This window comes from Hirundo rustica, chromosome 5, assembly GCF_015227805.2.
Source record: "Hirundo rustica isolate bHirRus1 chromosome 5, bHirRus1.pri.v3, whole genome shotgun sequence".
NCBI lineage: Eukaryota > Metazoa > Chordata > Aves > Passeriformes > Hirundinidae > Hirundo > Hirundo rustica.
This window is the reverse complement of record NC_053454.1, coordinates 17,273,167-17,294,661: the sequence shown is the minus strand read 5'-3', so window position 1 is coordinate 17,294,661 and position 21,495 is coordinate 17,273,167. Positions and strand designations below refer to the sequence as shown.

Below are 21,495 nucleotides of genomic sequence, written 5' to 3'. Positions count from 1 at the left end.
ATTCAAAACTAGTCACTGATTGGCTTTGCCACAGATTTTCTTAGAAAAATCACTTCCATGGATAGCTCCTCTCCTCACCAAATATCAATCAATGCAAAACCAGCTCACTAGACTTAGAGCTGTATGCAGGTGATTTGACGTCAAAAGGTACTGTGATATTCTTCTCGTCTTCTGTGATGTTGTTCTTTTCCCCTCTCCAGTTACTGGAGATTCAGTGTCTTTTTTGTGGATTGAGGTCTTAATTTTGAGCAGATGTGATTGAAAAAAGTACAGACTGAGTCAACAAGGTACTTAGAGAATTAAAAAAATAATTTTCTCATTCATTCATTCATTTATACTTTTGATTGTGATTCCTAACTGACCAAATGTTAGCATGGTTTAGTTTGATCTTGTTTTGTTTTATTTCGCCAGGTCACAAATTTTTTTTGTAGAGCGGATTCTCACTGAACATAAGAATGGTCTGCCACCAAGACTTGCTTAACTATATAAGCCAGATCATAGGGGAGACACATGGACTATGAAACTTGAGGAGCACTGCAGGACAGCACAGTCTGCTGTCCAGCCCCCAACCAAGGCAGACCACAGTGGTTTGCCAAGAGGCCTGAGGACCCCTTTTTTCTTCTGATACACTCCAGGAAATTTCTGATTTGTGTGGACTTTTACTCCAGCAGTTCATTAAACCATGTGGCAAATACTTTTCAAAGCATGGCATCAGAAACAGTTAGCACATTCCAGTTCTGGAAATGGAATTCCAATTCTGAATTCCTCATTGATATGGTGCACCATTGCTGGAGGTTGAGCTGTCTGATGAGCAGCTGGTTGCTGTGGCTCTCTGCTACTCTGCCACTCTGGCCATGATACTGACTTACAGTCAGATCCTTCACACAGTTCATTTACTGTGTGCACTAGCTACTGCCTAGAGGTATAACAAAACCAGGTTATACTCAAGTAGAAAATTACAATTAGCATTGCTGCTTTTCATTCCTAAATGCTGACAGCCTCTCTGAGACAAGTATCAAGAGTCCCAGTCCCAGAGAGCTTACAGACATAAGAAGATAAGTGTGCTATGAGGCCATTGCAGCGGAAAAAAAACGTGGTTTCAAAGAAAATAAATTGCTCTAAAACAGGAAGGCAGGAGAAAGGTGGTTTCATAAATGAGTGGTTGCCTTCTCCAAAGTCTAACACCAGAGTCAGCCTGTAATAAAGTGCATTTCCACTTTTGAAGGATTCAATGTATATTGTATGTTTAGTTTGGATTTTTTTGTTGTTGCTCATCTTGATGGCCTAGGTCCCAGGTACTCTAATCTTACTGTATTTGTTGCTACCTAAATTTTGAGTTTTACTGGTCCATCATTATTTTTCTAGTAGTCACCATGTAGTGTGTCTGAACTGTTCAGCCCTTGGTTACCCTCACAACAGCACATGATAATAATCTTGTTCTTTCTTTCCCCCCCCCCCCCCCCCCCCCCCCCCCCCCATGGTTTTTTTACTTTTACCATTCATACTTATTCACAGGCCATACTATTCTTTCTTTACTCAATTTAAAGATTTTTTTGTTTTTAATATTATATCAGAAGCTTATGTTTTAATGGTGTTTTTCCACCCATAACATTTCAGTTTTTGCGGCTTTGTCCAACCAATCCCATTGCATTTTCAAAATGGTATTTGGCCTTCAGTTCTAAGGAGAAAAGTCTTCATGGCTTCAAGTCTCTAGTGGCAGGGAAGTCATTTGGCACGGAAGGCAACACAGACGTGGGGTGTGCACCCAGCCAGACACCTGTGCTGATGTGAGCAGCAGAGCATTTACAAGCCCATAACAGAACCCAGCTTCAAAATGCTCCTGGATTTCTGCTCTCAGCTTCACATAAAGCATTACCTGGCTCTTGGAGAACTAGGTGTGCACCACAGATGTGCAGGCAAAAAGTGGTAGGAAAAATGAGAACAGCAGCACCTCTGGAGTAGCTGCCATCAGTTCCCAGGAGCCTTGCTTAGCTGCACCACGGGCGGGCAAAGCTACGAACTGTTGGGGGAGGAAGCAAAAAAACTCAAGGGAAAACTAATACATCTACTTGTCTGTAGTTAAATTGTTTAGTTAAATAATTATGAAATAAAGACTTAGTAATAAGGAAACACAAAGAAAATAAAGTTTTGGAGGAGTACTTTGCAAGACAAAAAGATCCTTAGCATCAGTCAGTATTTAGAGGATGAGTGGTCCCTTTATTGACCCTTAGATTTATAAAGTATATCCAAGTCTTGTTTTCTCTTAATTTTGTTATTCTAATTCTTTAGTATCTTCATTTGTGATTTAAAATACAGCTTGTCAGTCCGAGATTTTCTGCCACATCTTCCTATTCAAATGCTTTTAAACTGTGATGAAGAACAAGCAAGATTATGAAAGAATACAGACATGTTAGGCCTCAGGGAGCTGGCTGGACTATTTTTTTTTTTAACCTGGAAGAGCAAGGAGCCCCACTTAACGCTTATGATGCAAAATAAATCATTTGCACTTTTGGGAAGGAAATGTGAACAAGTAGCTTCTGGAGTTTCCTGCAGGTTCCCTCTGCCCATATAAAATTGAAAACAAAAGCTTTTCTCTGCCATTCTCTAGGTTTCCAAGTCATCTATCGTGTCTTCTAAAACTGCAGTAAACATCTTACTTAATATACCCATATAGACTTACTTGTGTAACTTACTATCAAAACAAAGGTCCTTAACATTTAGAGGTGTGTTGCAATCTTGTTAGGCTTCTATAGCTCTTATTATTCATGGGAATAAAAGGAAGCATCTCTGTGAATATTAATAGTCATATTTGCTTTAAATAAGCCGAAGTTAACCAAGGCAAAGACAATGCTGAGTGAATCCTGTGTTCTCCAGTGTTCTGTTCTATCATGGCACTCTGCTGAAAAAACTACTTGAACCCATCTCCTCATATGTGCACACTGGAGGACATATGGTGCATTTCAGCTTTAAATTTGAATTTCCTTAATTTTGCAGGTTTAACTTATTCCCTTAACAGTGCTTTACAGGCTTTTTTTTTTAATTGTTCAGTTTTGGTTTATTACAGTTGTCTTAAAAGGATATTAGAGATATAAAGGTTATTAGAGGGATAGAAGGAGGAAAAATTGCACAGACATGCAGACAGACTTATGGAAGAGTGTGCAATAGATATTTCCATCACATTGTAATATAACAATCTCCATGTCAGTGAGTGAAACATTATGTTTTTTTCAGTCAAGATGTACTATCTCAGCTAAAGTATATTAGGCAGTCTGCTGTGTTATGTTCTGCTCCATCTGGTCAGTCATTTAGGTTCAATAGCAAGTATCAATGGAATTGTTTCTTATCAAGTGTTTCAGTGCGGTTAAATCCTTGATTTGGTAAAACAGTCTGAAAAAGTAATTACTGTGCATATGCAGATTTTCCTGGTTTTGAAGTTTATGGCACCCAACCATAGTGAAAGTAAGCAGAATTAGAATGCGGAAAATGGAAGAAATGCAGATATCTGTAGCTTGCACTCAGCAGTTCTGATTCACAGAAGCCCTACCCAAACTCTGTCAGGAAGGTCAGGGCTGTGGACTGGGACACAGTGGAGACAGAGATAAAAAGCAACAGCTGTTTGGAAAGTACTCTTGTGCCCTAAATATATGGCTACCCATGAGCAGAACTTCTTTTAGCCATGCCAGCTTCTCCAAACTGCACTGCTGTGGCATGGAATGAGGGCAGCTTTTGGACCCTGCATTTTGGAAGGTGTAGTATTTAAAAGTGGATGTGTATGTCCCAGCATGTATACAGAGGACTTTCAAGTCACTCACCTTGGTTCTTTACATAATCAAGAGGCAGTAGTTTCAAGTGTCTAAATGAGGTCCTTACCTGATCCCCCTGATTAAGGATAGTTGATAAATACTTTGGTAGAGCAACTAAGGACTCCACTGGGCTTACTAGGGGCCTATAAAGGACACGGGGAATTCGTGTGACTTTCCTTAGTGGGTAGGGCTTTTGGGTAGGAATGTTTGATTCTTTTATCTCTGTTTTCTGAAGTTTTAAACTTTCGTTTCTCAGGAGCTTAGATTAACTGGATCTGAGCCGCTGAGATTTGTGAGGCCAGGAAGAGAGTCAGCGAAAATAGTTTACTGAATGTGCTAGTAAAAAGGAGTTTCTGTTGGGAGATAGATATTTTAGTGTTGCCTTCCTGCTGCAGGAATTGTTTATTTATTTTGCATTAAATAGTTCCTGAGAGCAAAGTGCTCTCCTTGGAACAGGAAGACAAGATTTTCAGCACCCCTAACTAAGAGTTCTGATGGTCTCTTTAGCTCAGATGAATACTCAAGCAAGTAAAGAAGTGACATCAGTATAATTTCTGGCTTTACCTGTGTTTTGGTCTGATCTCAATTGTGTTGTCCATGGTCCAAGAATGACTAGAGTTTTATGCCTCTGTGGGGACTCATGGAAAAGAATGCATTTTGTGCTGTATCTGAATTGTAACACTATAAACTACCTGTCTCTTCAGGCTAGAATGTTTCTGAGCAGGAATACAAGTCTATATTTAGGTCCCTAGTGCCTTTTGCATTGCACAGTTGAGGTGCCATTAGCCTTTAGGCACCTCCAGGTTACGATAGTCATGAATTCTCAGCAGTCAGTGTAGGTCCTTCGGCATTCAGCACCTAAATTCTGCACAAGTCTCAGGTGCCAAAGTTGATCGTTTAAACTGACATTGCTCCACTGACTGACAGGTTTACACCAGCTGAGAATGTGGTGGTGGTTCAGTTTATGGGACTGCTGTGTGGGTGTGTAAGGGATGAACAGTAGGGCCAGCAGTGCCAGGCCAGAGGCAATCTGAGACAGGAAGGCTGAGCATCCAAGCCATGTATAGCTGGTGCTTCTTTGCCCTGGTTACCTTAAGGTCAGTGCTTTAAAGATCTCCTTTTTCCATTTTCTTTTCTAGCAGCTCACTAAATTGCTCTGCACTCAGAAATGTGTTTATCCTAAAAATCATGAAGTGACTGTTAAAGGGTTTTCTAGTCCTTCCCTCATTCGGCTGAGCATTTGCAGAAAGGAAATTATACTACCGTTACTTGATTGTTATAAAAGTATCTGATGCTTTTATAGCATCAAGTGTTGAAGGAACATGCAGAAGGGACCCTACCCTAGGGACTTCACTCAGCTGGTTTATATTCTGAATAAACCAAAAGGCAGTGGTGACTGTGGGATGTATTTTACTTCCTGTCATTCCCCCCAAAATATTTATTTTAATAAATGACATCTTTTGGACCCAGGCCTGATTTCTGCTGACATAGAGTTAATTTTCTTCTTAGTAGCTGGTAGAGGACAGTGTTCTGGATTTAGTGTTAATGTTGATAAGACATTGATGTTTTAATTGTTGTTGAGAGGTGCTTACTCTAAATTAAGGACTTTCCAGTTTCCTGTGCTCTGCCAGGGAGCAGGTGCATAAGATGCTTGGAGGGAGCATGGCCAGGACAGCTGACCTGAGGTGGCTAAAAGGATATTCCATACCATATGGCATCACGCCCAGTATAGAAACCAGAGAGAGTTGCCTGGGAGAGGCAGACCACTGCTCGGGGATGGGCTTGGGTGTAGGTCAGCAGGTGCTGAGCAATTGTAGTGTGCAGCACTTGTTTCTCTTGGGTTTTATTCCTCTCTCTCCCCTTTTCGTTACAATTACTGTCATTATAATTATTAATATTGTTATATCTTAACCTTATTTCATTCATTAAGCTGATCTTAATACTGGCATTTCAGGTTTTTCTGATTTTCCTTCCGTCCCACCAATGAGCAGGGAATGAGCTAGGGGGTGTGTAGTACTTAGTTGCTGGCTGGGGTGATAACCTTAAACATTTTCCCTCTATTTTAAGGTATGGATTATGGTGGAACAGGATTACAGGAGGAATCAGCTATTGAGTCATATGAGCTTATAATGTTATGCTTGTAATATGTTTTGTTATGTCTGTGGTAGTCTTATGCAATATTCTGTTACTTTATGCTACTCTGCAACTAAGATGAGTTTTGCTCAGTATTGTATACACGGCAAGAGTAAGAGAGTTCCAAGCTTGGAAGAGTTTGCGGTTTTAGGAGAGGCGGGAGAAAGGGTGAAAGTGAAGAAGGTGCAGTTGGATACAAAGGGAATCACCTGTCAGTGTACAGAACAGTAACAGCAGTCAGTGAACCCTTCCAGTGCACACCACCTGACAAATGCAGTGTCACTTAAATACCTTAGATGCTTTCCAGGAGGGAACTATTTCATGTACTTGCAAGATGCAGTAGGTCTTCCACAAAAGACTGTTTATAATTATGCACCCTCTGCACGCCTGTGTGTGTATTTGCATGCACGTATGTATAGGTTCATCTCTATTACACATTTGTTAAAAAAACGCCTTCCCCGTTGCTCTTTATCAACAGGAGGAACGTCGTGTGATTTATCTGGGTAAAATCAGACCTGGCACAACCCGAACAGAACTGAGGGACCGGTTTGAAGTTTTTGGTGAAATAGAGGAGTGCACAGTAAATTTGCAGGATGATGGGTAGGAACTTTTGAGTTTACTTCTTGTTTGACAGCTGCCATATGTAAAAAATTATGGCAGTGAGATTACTGTTATGGGAGTTACCAGTATAAGTCCTGTGACAGATGACATGCTGAGTTCAAAACCTTACTTATTTTCTTTCATCCTTATTTATTAATCTTGCTAGTTGAAATTTCCTGTCTCAGAAATAAGTATTTAGCCGCATGACAGGACAATCATGCTGATAAATGGATGCAGTACTTCTGGTATTTCCACTGCTGGGTCTCTGGCAAGTTCTTGCTTTCAGTAGGGGTTACACTAATGTGTGTTAACTCTTCTCAGCTTTTGTTCACAACTGTATTTTTCAATGCCAGAGACAGCTATGGTTTCATCACCTACCGCTACACTTGTGACGCCTTCGCTGCTCTTGAAAATGGATACACTTTACGCAGGTCAAATGAACCTGATTTTGAGCTGTACTTCTGTGGACGCAAGCAGTTTTGCAAGTCTAACTATGCAGACCTAGGTAGGTATTTTTCTCTATGTGAATTAAAATACATAACTGGAATCTTGTAACGCATGAGAATTTAGGGTTTGCTTTTTTTTTGTTTACTGCTGATACCATTTAAATGATTGGAGGGGTGGTGAAGAAAGTGGTTTTCACTTGCTGTAAGAAGTTTGAAAGTCTACTAATCTGAGCTGCCTTCTTTCAAATATTCCGAACTGTAAATTCTTTTAAAGCCCATTTTCATCGCTATCAACAAAAAGTGCCCAGTATTCAACAATACGTTTCTAAGCTGAAAAGATAGCACTGCAGAAACCTCCCACATGCTTTACTATTTACTGCTGTAACTATTTGATTCCTATACCTCACTTATGTATATGAGTGGTAAACAGAGGACAAAGTAGATGCCTCAACGCAAATACTTCATTATGATTCTTACTTTACCATGAGTTCTGTTGTAGATGGGCAGAATTTCCCAGGAATTAAATTCCCACTCATTAAACACAATTCATGGTTGCTCAGGTTTGAAACTAGAAGAGCTTATGGCCAAGTCTGACCCTTAGTGTGACAAAAGCCTCTGATCTCCACTGGTGATTCTAAAATTGTGCATAAACATCTGCAAGGTGTCTCCTTGTAGGGCCTTCCAGTCGTGATGCAAGAGGCTGTGGAGACCTTAGCAAATATTTTGATGCTTGCAGTTACAATGATGTGGGGCTTTATGCATACCAGTCTCCAACCCCCAGTATGCTGTGATGATAACTCCAGTCCCAGGTGTGCATGCTGGCTGTGACAACACACTTGGGTCTGTCTGAGTCTTGCCTGGGCAAAAATGTATGGTTCTGTCCTGTGCTCTGAGTCAGGTTGTGGTGCTTCCCCTTGCAAGGGGTTTTGGAGATGTTTAAAGTCTTAGAGCAGGAATACTGGTGTTAAGTATATCCGTAAAGAGACTATGCAGACTACCAAAACACCCTCTGTAACATTGCAGTATATGATAAACTCACCTCTTATTTAATTACCTTTTAAAATGTAAAGTATTCATTAAATGTTAAACCTTTCCTAATACCTGTATAAATAGACTAAAGGCATGGAAAATACTCTTTTCTGAATAACAGAGCAAGGCACATCTTGCTGTTGGATCTATATTAATCAGATATTGTGGATTTTTTTATTAATAAATGACCACAGTCATTAAAATCTCTCATAACCCTGTAACACAGTGCTAATGAAATCTTGTATGTGCTGCCCTTGGCTTTGTACAATGCAGGAAGGGAATACAGATATATTTTTTCTAACCAATTGATGTCTTTTCAAAATAAATTATAAAGATGATACGCATTGTTCACAATGAATATGCTATAATTCACTTCAGTGGCTAAACAGATAATGTAAAGCTAAGAAAAGGCAATTGACTGCTGAAGAGATACAGGGTTGATGTAGAAAATATAAAAGGTAGCAAGGAATTTGTTGAAATGTAGGCTGATAAAAACAGTAAAACCAGATTGAAGTCTTGCCTTGATTTGACATATCTTCAGCAATGGAAGCCAAGGTCATCTCTCTATCTCAGAAAATCTGGGGTTTAAAATAAGTTGTCTGAAGGGAACCCTCTTGAACATTATTCATCACTGGGAGTGTTCCCTGTCAGCTCTCTCCATGGTGAGTGGGATTCCCAGAGTATCTGTGAGCAGACTGTTCTCACTTTGTCCTGCTGACAGCTTGAGATTCTGTACTTCAGACTGCATTCTTTGTATTTTGCAGAGTATCTGATAGAACAACATAAGGAAATGGCAGGATGAACTTTAAAATTCATGAGCTGGTACCAGGACAGAGAGAATTAATCAGCTTTGGGTTGAGTACAGAAGAAAGAAAACACTTGAAAATAGTAGTCAGAAGTTTAACACCTCTCCTCTGTGAGAAGATATTGTCTTAACAGAACTTGTAATGAACATTTAATGTGCAGTGTGTCTTATAGTGGTAGATGGGGAGTTCTGATTAATTCAACACAAGAAATGGCAAGAAAAGGGCATTCTCATAAAGGAGCTGTGATACAGGAACTGATGAGAAGCAGGGTTGACTCCAAAAGGAAATTCATTGCTTGCAGCCATGTCAATAATTGTACTGGAGCTGTGTGGCCACAAACGTACAACCGCTCCTCTGTGCTGGGAACAGACTGATATCTGATGTCTGTGTCTGACAAAGCTGGAACGGGTATTCCAGGCCACATGGGCTGGGCTGTTGCTGCTGTGGCTTATCACATGTGATGCAGAAAGCTGAGGAGCCCACCTGAGACTACTCATGCAGCTATGCAGAGGCCCTGCCCAGAATTACGCTCTAAACAAGCAAACCCAATAAGATGGATGAAGCAAACCAGGAGATTCTGGCAGGTGTAGAGATGGAAGTAAGACTCCAAGGTAGGGCAGTGAGAAGCAGCTGTTTCGTTCGTGTGCTGCTCACAGGCTGCCCTGGCTTTCTTCAGAGCCTTTCTCAGGAGAATCAAGTCTTGGACATGTTATGGAACACCAGTTGCAAGACAAAGGTGGAGTTTTGGTTAAGGCATCTGTCAAGATTATCTGGACTACTTTGAGATCTATGCACAACTGTCTTGGTGCTCAAGTCCTTGAGGAAACTGTTTTGAGTTAACCTGCTCTAAATGTATATGCAATTAATGGTTCTTCCCCACTGCTGATGATGTGTACCACTTTTGTTAAGTGCTGCTTCTTACCAGGAATACCTAAAGCTTCTGTGATGGTAATTTCTATACTTTTATCATCCCATAAAGTTGTGGTTTTAAGTAGATTGTTCCTTCAGTGCCTTGTTTGTGCCGATATACAGAGAAAATAAGTAGTTTTTGCCTCTTACCTAAACTTGCATCCTTTGGGTTTCAGATTCAAACTCAGATGATTTTGATCCTGCTTCCACTAAAAGCAAGTATGACTCCATGGATTTTGATAGTTTACTTAAAGAGGCACAGCGGAGCCTGCGTAGGTAACAAGCATGTCATCCGAGGAAGACAGAGGGATGGCGAATACCTCACGGACATCACGTCCTTCAATAATGGACAACTAAAAAGTCGCACTTAGGAATTTCTCCTACTTTACACTCTGTTCAAAACCATGGTTTACATGAACACAGCTGCTCGAGGAGTGGAGGGGCAGGATGCTGTCCAGTAAGCACACGCATGTCCATGGGTGTCAGCTGCGCTTTTGCGGGTGAGCAGTGGCGGGGGAGCCGGGCGTTCCTTGCGAGTTCAATGCAAATCACGAGACGCTGGCAGCAGTTCCACAGAGATACACTTACAACAATGAACTGCAAAATCTGTACATATTGCATTTTAACAAAAAAGAACGAAAACAAACAAAAAAACCCCAGTGAGAACTATGGCTGCTGATGTCTGGGGATCAGACACTGCATTTTTTTTTTTTTTAAAGAAGCTTCTTCTCACAACACGGTGATAATATGACAATCCAGAAGAAACCACAGGTCCGAGAAGTCTGCAATCTGTCTTAGCTTTGTTTTAAGATTGTTTGTTTTTGGGTTGTTTGCTTTTGGGGTTTTTCGTGGGGTGTTTTTTTTGCAGAAAAGAAAATTAAAAGGCTCAAGCTTCCCTAACATTTTGAAGTTTCATCTTTTAATTCTGACACCCATGTAAATGTCTACAGCATTGATCTTCCACAGCAGAATTTTCAAAGCCTTGTTAATGGTCAAATGTGCAGCTTGTTCAGCGATTTATTCTAATGAGCGGACGTGGTGTTACATTATTAATGAGAGTTGGATATAACTATCTGGGTGTGTGCACAGATAGTTTATTTGCTACGTTCTCTAAAGTAGTTGAGTATTTACAAATGTTAAATGGAGTATTTTTATTTATGTACATACTGTATGACGATGGTTTTTTTTTTGTTACAGCTATGCACTGTAAATGCAGCCTTCTTTTCAAAAACTGCTGAATTTTTCTTAATCAAGAGTACTCAAATGTAATTATATGAGGTGAAGCAATTATTGTACACTAACATACGTAGAAAGCTGAACTTAGGCTTATATATATTTGATTGTAAAAAAAAAAAGGGAGAAAAGCGTGTGGGTGAGAGTGTGAGTGTGCATATGTGTGCGTGTGTGTCTGAGTGCAAAAATGCATTATACACATTCATCCCTTCTTTGGTGAGCTTATATAAGAATTTTGTCAAGAATTATCCTAGCCCAAAAGATATTAACCACCTTCTGCAGTATTTTTCCACATTTTTCTCATTGCTTGATTTTCTTTTGCAGTTTTATACACTGAATTTGTTAGGGGAATGAAATTTTCTCATCTAAATTTTTCTAGAAAATATCATAATTTTATGTAAATTCTCTCAAATGGGTAGTCATTAAGAAATGTTTTTATTTTATGTATCAACAGTAGTTTTGGAACTAGAGGTCAAAAATCTTTTTAAAATGCTATTTTGTTTTAATTTTTGTGATTTTAGTTTGATAAAAATATGCTGAGGTACTAAGTACAGTATGATTTTTACAGTAATTCTGTGTCTAAACACTGTTCTTGAAGCCAGTAATCTTTTCATTGGCAGAGTTTAATGATGGTATTTATCTATATTTTTTACAGTTATGCATCCTGTATAAATACCAATCCTTCATTCCTTTGTTTACTAAAGAGACATATTTATCAGTTATAATTATCCTATTTATTATAAATTATGAGATGACTAAAAGAATAAAAAGGCCAGTGGAAATTTTATACCTAGGATGCATGATGGTTGTCAGTTTGGAGTAAGCAAGTGCTTTGTTTGGAAATTCCGCTTTTGCAGAAGCAGTGGGTTGGTTTGGGGTTTTTTCCTTTTTTTTTTACTATGCACTAGCATGGCCTCAGATGTGCCCATGACATTGTTGCTGATGACATTGCTTCTGTTAAATTAAATAGAAATTTCAGGAAAGAAAAAAACCACAAGAGTATAACTACTGCTATTCTGAGCATCAGAATTTCATCTGAACTCAGAGTCTCTACTGAATCAGCAAAGTTTGGAATTTGCTTGTGAATGTATAGATTTGTTATTCTATTACTCTTTGGCATTCATGACTCCTCCTAAAGGTATGGCACACCTAACTATTTAATCTACCTTCCCACTCCAAATCTTAGAAAACTAATCCTACCCCCATACCAGTGCAGTTGATTTTGATGGCTGCATTCATTTTATCACCAGCATATTGTGTTCTGAGAGATTCCACTGTCTGTCCTGTCTGATGCTTGCTTGATTTTTTGGCTTCTTATTTCTCACTAGATAGATAGCAATAAAACAAAAAAAGAGAAAAGAACTTTTCTGGAGGTTCTGTGTTACAAATGTAACATCCTTTACTCTGCATAATTCTAGTTGTTGCTCTGTAGGTTAAAAAATGCAGGTATTTTAACTTTGTGTGAATGCCAAACTAAAGTTTACAATTTTCCTTTCTGGATTTTGAGTATCTTCTGTTGTAAAGAAAAATATTAAAAGCAATAAATTATTTTTAAGAAATCGATATTTAGTATATCATATTATGTATTCAAGGACCAGATGCATTACCTATTTTGCCTTTACATTTCTGTGATTAAATTTTAAAATGTTCTCTTTTGCCCTAGATTGCTGACATTAATAAATTGGTGTGGGGCTTGTGTGGGGGCATTATTTATTTTTCACCAAGCAGGCATAATGACATGAGTCAAATTTTTTTTTTTTTTTTTCACTGGCCTGGCAAATATTCTCATCTTGAAGATGTCTTTCCTCTGTGGATTTACAAATTACATATGAAATTAATAGAGCTAGGATTGCTGAATTAAGCTATTTGGATTTTTCATAGACACCATAGTAGGAAATCCATCAAAATATATACTTGGTGTTTACTTTTCTTTTTTTCTTCCCAAAGAACATTTCAAATTAGCACATGTACCACATTGTTACCAGAGGCAAATTGCAGCATAGCCCTGTGTGTCTTTTCTGTGAAGATTGTACTGTTGCTTTCATGCTGTGGTAAGTACCACATCCGCAATACAAGTAACAGAACTGGTACTTAGGAGCCGTGGTCTTTCCTAGAGCTGTAACTGAGTACTTCCTACAGAATGGAAAATTATCTAAATACTAATCCAAACAGAGGGAGCCTAAAGTTGAAGAAAAAGATCTGTGCTAAACTACTCTGGAAAGCAGTTGGGCTGCCATCACCAAGAGCAGCACTGAGGGAAGTTTGTGCCTCTGAGGTAATAATACTTGGGTCAGTTGAAAAAAAAAAAAACCAACAAACACAAAACAAGCACACCTTCTCATCCCTTTAGATGTAAGCCTACAGTAGGTAATGATTATGTGTCCTTTTTAATGGCTGTAATGAGAACTTCAATCGCTGTAGTTTAAGATCTGATCTATAAATTACCTAGAATAGCCATGTAATATCATGTGATGATTCTAAATTTGTACCTATGTGACAGACATTTTCAATAATGTTAACCACTGACCTGATGGAGCTACTGTGAGATTTGTACAGTAGGTGAACATGTAAAGTTGTAGGTTGGACTATGCTGAACAGGGGAAGTGAGATAGTAGTTAAGCCCAAGCTGGGCTATTTTCCACCTGACGATTCTACATGTACTTTTGTGGTTTAATTCATTGTATGAAAATTCCTGTGATTTTTTTTCTTTTTTTTTAATGTGCAGTACACATCAGCCTCACTGAGAAAATAAAGGGAAACGAATGTTTCAAATCCACTTCTGTTTCTCATTTTTATTACAAGTGACAGGTTTGTTCCCCCCACAATTGGTTGTGTAGTGGGTCTTCTGTTATTCTTTCTAGTGGTTGTAATTTATTTCAGATTATTGGCCAGAGCATGCCTGCATTACTGCACTTTGTATAGGGCACAGCATCACCTGTTTTAATATTTTCAATGGTAGAAAGGTGCTATGTGCCTTTCTGTCATGAGTACCCAAGACTGTTGAAGAGCCATGCCATAAACCATGTAAGAAAACTATCAAAAAATTCTCTGTGGAGTTTTGTGAGAGAATTGGTGATTTGTACTAGAAGGGGGTGGGGAATGTAAGGACTTTTCTATGTGGCCACGCTGGATCCCAGTGCAGGTGGTAGGGACTGAGAAGTGCAGAATGGTTGGTATCTTCCACCCTGAGATGATAAACACCTGGACTGGGAGTAAGCCTGTCATGAGAGTCCATCATCAGCCTCTGCCTCAGCAGATAGATCAGGAGGACCAGACAGGCTGGACAAGATGGCTTTCCTGACTCCTTTGAGGATGATAACAGTGTGTAGTGCTTCCACAGCAGTGCAGCCGCTGGGCAGGCAGCAGGTAGGTTTGGGGCTGGCAGAGGGTATTCACACCCCTCTCCTTTACATGCACAGAAATAGGGGAAGAATTGCTTCTGTTTGGTTTTCCCAGGGTTCGTTCACAGGTACCCATTTTACGGCTGCAGGCTTGTACTGCTGGGACAGCAGCCTTCTCCGGGGGTTCAGAGCACAGCACCCTGTGATTGAGTTCCTGTCAGATGTTGCCTCAGCAGGGACCCAGGTGTGATTTGAAGAGCAGCCCAAGGCAGCTGCTGGACAGCCTGGCTGTGCTTTTGAAGGAAAGGATACTGAATTCACTTAAAAAAATTTGTTTTCTCAAAACAACCAGACTCCACCTCACCTCTGTTCCTAACATTGCTGTTTAATTTATGCTCCATAACTTGCAAAAATGTTTAGCTTTTGCGTTTTTACCGTTTACTAATCCAAACTGTTCTGCTTGGCTCTCACAAGGGTGGTAGAGTGAGGTTCCTCACTCTGTGGAATTTGTGTTGTTTACTCACTACTCCTGATCAAATTAATGCTCAAAACGTAGTAGGCCAGATCATTCCTGATATATTTCATCAGTCTTGTTGCTGTTCCACAAGGCATGAACTTAGCCCAATATTTCTCCAGTTACTAGGCTTTCTAATTTCATTTGTTTGTTCATTTCATATTTTTGCATAGCAATTTTGATACTTGCCAAAAAAAACCACTCCACATTAAACTTCCAGGAAACTATTGCCTACCATCTCCTCCTTTTACATTATTAAGGTTTATTGCATAAAATCAGGGCTTTCCACTGCTATCCTGGGTCACCATTTTTCCCCATGGTGAATACTGCAAGCTGAGCACCTGAAATCAGATTCAGGCACCTCAATGAGTGGCCTGATTTTCAGAAATGCTGAGCATCTCACAGCTCCCATCAACTTCAATTAGACCTGCTGTCTCTCAGCACTTTTAAAAATCAAGCCACATATTTAGGGCCCCAATTCAGCACAGCATTTACATTTGTGCTTAAGTCTGTCCTGATTCAGCAAAGCACTTAAACATGAGTGTTTTTAGATCCATTGAAGTCAAGTGCTCGGCTGCTTTGAATAAAAATAGACTCCTGGATTGGGGCCTAAAATTCCAAATACAGAAACCAACACCTAATTTTAGGCTCCATTTGGAAAACTGCCTCTCCTACCACCTTTGACCTTTAATGGTTACAGAAAACACAAAAATGACTATCAGATCTTAAGGGGAGGAGAGAGAGGTTTGGGGGTGAGAATGGGAGAGATGGACAAAATTATTTTTTGTGGAAAATGTTTTGAAAACTTAAAATCCAACTCTTGCAAGATCCCTTGATTCATTGCTATTATTTCACATTGCACTTCCAGAATCTCATTGAAGATTAATGTGCAGTTATTCTATTGTCCTTCACCATTAATTAATAAACTGCTATATTAAACTTTAACCAATGCTAACTTCTGCTTTTCAGCGAATCATGTTCTTACCATTGATATTCAATGTTCACAAGCAAACTAATCTATAAATCAATTTTCTCTACTTTATCAAACAGCAGAAAGTAATAAAGAAGGTCACAAATAGTACAGTAGTTCCTTGGAGGTTTGTAACATCATAATTTAAAGCTCAGAAAGATTGAATCAAAAGTTGAATTAATCCCTAAGGGAAAAGATTCTATATAGATTCTATTGATAGATATAGGGCAGCCTGTCTTCATTGGGAGCTGGTATATTTGTTAATACTTCAGGGCAAAGGAGACTAGTCTTCTCTGCTAAGGAGAAAATGAAATCCTCCATGAAAGGAAGTATGTCCTCTGCTTCCCGTTGCTATGCTCTTCTTATACTGCTCTGCTGGGAAAAAGAGAAAGCTAACTCATCCTTTGCTACATGTGCTCTGCTGAACGGCTGGTATCTGTGCAATACAATTATGGAAACCAGCTGGAATACATATATAAATCTTAAATGTTGCACTTGATTGGTGTTCATTCCTCAAATAATGCTTTTATTGTCAAACAACCTCAACCCAAAATCTTGGCAGTCTATGAACCCAAAGTGAAGTGAAAGGTTGTTTTTTTCAGTGACAAATTTTGGTGAAGTTACAAATTCCTCAAAACATGTTTAGCTTTTGAGATTCCTTTGAATTATAGCAGCTTCCTTTCAACAGTCTTCTAATAGTTTTGCAAAGGCATTTCTGATACTGTTTTATGAAAATTCTCTAATCCTTAGGATGTGACTGGATGTCTTGAATTAAGCTCTTCCTAATTCAAATTGAATTAATGGGGAGAAAAATACTCTCATATAAAGGGAAATATTTTCTAATAAACTTACAGGTTCAGTTGAAAAAATTATACTCACAGGTTTGGTAAACAGTGAGATTTGAAATGAAATGTACCTTTGGTAGGCATGCATGGTGAAGTACAAGATGATAGATTTGTACTTGCATACTGACTTTCCTTCTATTTGCCAGCAGAGAAGAGCTGAGTTGCCCTGAGAAAAGGCAACTGAAGAGAAAATAGGCACTATTCCAGCCTTGCCAAAATCAGTGATTAAACTCTAACCTTCATCAGCCTTTTGCATTAACTTGTGTAAATAGTGGACAATGATCAAATATAAATAATCTCATGTACCTTTATTTGCGTCATGATAGATTGTCTGCCAGGTGTAATGTAAATGAGAGTCAAAGCTAAGTATGAAATAAAACATGTCCTAAAGAGCAGAATATGCAAATTTCTCTTAGGACTTTTCATCAAATAAAATATTTGCTGCAGTTTATTTTTGGCAATCTGTGTTTCATTCTCTATTAAATTAGTACTTGATAAAGTAATAAAATTATTACAGACATAAAGTTACTGCACTATACATTCAAGAGATCTCATCCTCAGATTATTGACTTTGGCATTATGAAAAACACACATTGATGCCTTACACTAATTCTTTCCTACTGCATTTGCAACTCAGGCCTATGCTTGTTTATGCAATGTGTTGGCAGTGAATTTACTTTAAAAAAATTAAAAATCGGCCCCATACTTGAAAACTAATGGTGCTTTCTTTTTTTAACCATTTACTGGAACAGCACCACAGCTATCTAGGTTTCTATTGCATGAGTAATTTATTGTCATAGCTAAGCATGCCCTGGGTTATACACTCCTGCCAGCAAGTATGGAGTGGTGAGTGCTGTTGCTGAATAATGATTAATTACTCGCCCTTCTGAAGGAGCCCTGCTTTGTAAACTGGTCACACAGCATGTTACGTGGGTTCTGTCTGCTATACAAAAGGTTACTTGCAATCACATAATGAGACATAATGATGCACATCACAACAATTCTTTGGTACAAATCTGCACACAATGGGATTTAGACAGAAACCCATTTATTTACATACCTTGTGTGCCAGAGGGTACAAAACGTCACTGGATTGCTGAAGTGCTGCCATTGCTCTTCTGCAATGCTGACATTTTGGATGAAAACAGTGTGATGACTTCAGGAATCTCCAGCCTCAACCTCAGAGTTGTCCTGCAACAACCTGCTGGCAAACTCTGGGAGGAACTTGGCTCCCACCTGTGTGCAGACTGTACGAGTGAGATTGCTGACATCTGTCCAGCCTCTTGGTGAGAAGCTGGGATACAGTTCCTCCCTGCAAGGTGAGGAGTTCATTTTCTGTATGGGGTGAGCATCTCTTCCTGTGTTTGTACCGGTCTGACTTAGGAAAGATGAGCAGGGAATCAAAGTTTTGCCATATATTGTACTTCACGTGGTCTAAGGAAGAAGAGCATTCAGAAGTACTGTTCTAAAACCTAGAGCCACAGCTCTTCTGTACCCTAGGGGAAAAAAAGATCTAATTGTTCTCAGCTCCTGCTGTCTGGAAAACAAGAAGTGCTTGACCACAACTGTCTCAGGGTTCTTGGGGCCACAGCTGGCAGCACCACTGGCAGAACAGTTATGTCTTGTCCTTCCTGGTCTCAGCCAGAGTAATTTGACTGTCCAGGTAGGATCTCTACTATTTTTGTCTGTGTGATACTAAGACCCTGCTGATCAAGCTCATCAGCTAAGCTGTGGAAATTGGAGATGCTGGAAATTTAGGCTTGGGGTGACATCGGGTTTGGTAGGCAATAAGCCTTTTCCTGCTCTGGAGAGGATGGAAAGTCCTGGATTTGCATCTCTGTGCCATGACAACATGGCAAAGCTGGCTGCAGCAGCCCGTGACATCTTTCTTTTCATGGAGCACAGGGCAACCATGAGGCACTTGTGGGTTTCCAGGAGCTTGGTAGAGTGTGCCAGCACCCTGGTGGGAGGGTGGCCATACACCCATGGTGGACACCGTGGAATGGCTGTTCTACACCCAGTCAACAGCTGGAATAATTCTGTGGTTAAAAAATACGACTTTTTTTCCACTGGTAGTTCCTTGAGAGGTAAATCATATGCAGGCTCATTTACTGCAGCACTATCTTGTGCAGATCCTCTGATCTGTAATAATCTGAGGTGGCTCTGTGGCAGCAATAATGGAGAGTGTTTCTGCCTCTGCCTCTTCCCTTGATTTCCTGAAATAAAATGTGGTGTGCTAGATTGCTCTATGCTGAAGGCTTCTACCCTGCCACCAAACTTTGGTTAAGTGGGTTAACGTGGTTAGACAATACTGGAGAATGGGGGCCAGGAGGACACAACACAGGCAGGAAGCAGAAGCACCTGAGTCTCAATCCTCCCAGGAGACAAGGGAAAAAAAGCCCAAGTAGAATCCTCCACTATAATGGTTCAATAGTATTGGTATTATTTCCTAGCCCCCAGATATTGTTTGTCTAACAAATACGGTGTCAATAGTTTCAGATTTGGATCTTTGCATATTTGCAGCTGGGCAACTGTAGAGAGGTTTATGTGGAAACCTTAATAAGAGTAGATAGAGAATGAACATCAAGCATCAAGCATGAAGCCTCACAGCTCTGAAGCTGCATGAAGAGTCCTATCAGACATATATCACAATCCCACTGGCTCTTGCTTGTCCTGTTACTAAGTTGTTGACATTGTATGGAAGCTGATATATAATTGAAGAAATTACATACTCATTTAAAAATGGGAAACATGTAGCAGTAAAAAGTGCTCTGTAGTGAGACTCCTAGAATGCCTCTTCCTAGCAGCTTTTATGCTTTTACTCTCAAGACACTAGTCTTGCTACACAATGTTGGGTCTGATGAGACTGGATGAGGTAAAGCTGCCTCAAATAGCTGCTGACTGGCAGTTTATTCCCTCACTTGCTCAACAATGCCATACTCACTCTATTTCTGGGAGGCAAAGAATACAGTTAGACTAGACAAATGTAATAGGAACCAACAACAAAGTGAATCCAGTGCTGTTCTATACATTTTTTATTCACATTGCACATAAATCTCATCCAAGCTCATGGGAGAACTTTAGCATCCCCTTAAACTTGCATTTATTCTCCAGCCTTCTCATTCTTTGTGCTATTCAGAAAAAGATTTATTTTCTGAAAACTACTCTTAATCATTGTGCAAATAGCAATGGAACATTTATACACAGTTATAAACAGATGATTTACATCTTAATACAAGACTGGAGATTCTTCTGACTTATTTGTGTTTATTGTACCTAACACATAGATGCTATTCTTATTCTCTAATAGTAATGTTAATTAAAGGATTTCATTATTCTTATTTAGATTCAGGGTTGTGGTTTTTTCCTCTGCCACAGTGTGCATGGGACAGTTCTACAAGACAAATTAGTATGTTCAGCACTCCAAAATAGTTAAGATAGAGAAAAAGGTTGGGTTTAACTGGTCAAGGCAATAATCCAAATTTCTTTGAAAGATGCAGAGCAATGGAGAGCATGGAAATGCATCTATTATTATGCTGGTTAGTGGAGTAGCTAGAGGAATCAGTCATGCCTTTTGATGATAATGAGGACAGTGCAGCAGGAGTATGGTCGGTGCCAGAGTTTATATCCTTTGCCATGGAAAGGTAATATTGTAAATTCAAGCACCTCTGAATGTGGAAAAGTGTATTGTCATGTCCTGTTAAAGTGGCTCTTCTTGGAGAAACAGAATATGTTTTCTCTCTCTCTCCTGGTTGTATCTATCTTTATTATATTATACTGCCAAGGGCAGTATCTGGTCCTTGGAACTATTTATTTCTTCTGTGCAGAGAGAAACACTGAGCAATATTTTCATTGTTCCCTTTTGCTCACACAGGGTTGGATAACGCCAAGGAAAATATTCCTTTGGTCAGACTGAAAATCATACAGATCTTTGGTTCCTTTACAAGGGAAGGGAACAAGGCTTGTTTAACAGTCAATCTTTTAAGGTGTGTTTAATTTTCATACACTTCTGTCATGCCTGCTCTTCAGCCAACATATGCACATGCCTGCATGCATACCAGATAAACAGGATTACATATATGCCCATATACATATCATTACCCTGATATATAAAATATGTATATGCATGTAGACCCCTCTCTAGGATTTGTCACCTACAAACAATAAAACATAAACTGCATAGACTGCAATAATAGTTTTCTCTCCAAACAAGGCCATAGGCTATATCTACATCCTTAGGTTGCAGAATTGTCCTGCAGGCCAGCAAGAAGTTCTGATTTCACTTGAGCTTTGGCTGAGAGTATTGCAAAAAGCCTTCCTGACTGGGTAACCATCATGAGTGGAGTCAAATGGAATGCCTTGGGCTCTGTGGTCATGGCAGCTCACTGGTGTCCACACCATTGTTCATAAACTGGTAGGAATTACACAGTACTAGCTTAACTTGTGGTAATTTGAGCATTTCTAATCATTTGTTTCAAACAGTTTTCTATAGCTTTGCAGTTACAGTAACTGAATACAGGGCTGCCTGCAAAAGAAATAATTGTTCCTTAAGATGTTATTTAGAAACAGATTTGTTTCTAAACAAATAGTTTCTATAACATAAATAGTTTATATAAACTATTAGTAATGGGCAGAATGAGACCCTCAGAGTTTAACCCAATGAGCCCATGGCCAGCTAAAAGATGGAAAGCAGCAGTGCCTGTTTTTCACTCACACTGAACTAGCATCCATTGAAGTTGCTCTGCAGATATCCTTAGTCCCCAAGACTGTAGAGTCCAAAGCACTTCCACACTATCTTGGCTTCTTCTCAGGAATGGAAACTGGCCTGGGGATCCAACAAGTCCCAGGCTTGGCAAGATGCTGGTG

The 21,495-nt window shown here is 39.5% G+C and overlaps 1 protein-coding gene across 4 annotated transcripts in view; it reads left to right on the top strand.

The window, feature by feature from the left end:
* The window catches only part of PPARGC1A (PPARG coactivator 1 alpha), a 371,480-nt gene extending 357,749 nt beyond the window's left edge, over positions 1-13,731 (top strand). For all 4 annotated transcript variants that reach the window (XM_040065895.2, XM_040065896.2, XM_040065901.2 and 1 more), the window contains 3 exons: positions 6,415-6,536; positions 6,890-7,041; positions 9,903-13,731. In XM_040065895.2, coding sequence (XP_039921829.1) covers positions 6,415-6,536; positions 6,890-7,041; positions 9,903-10,006 — 378 coding nt within the window. In that variant the 3' untranslated portion in view covers positions 10,007-13,731. The remainder of the gene's footprint in view (positions 1-6,414; positions 6,537-6,889; positions 7,042-9,902) is intronic.
* Positions 13,732-21,495: the final 7,764 nt, after the last annotated feature.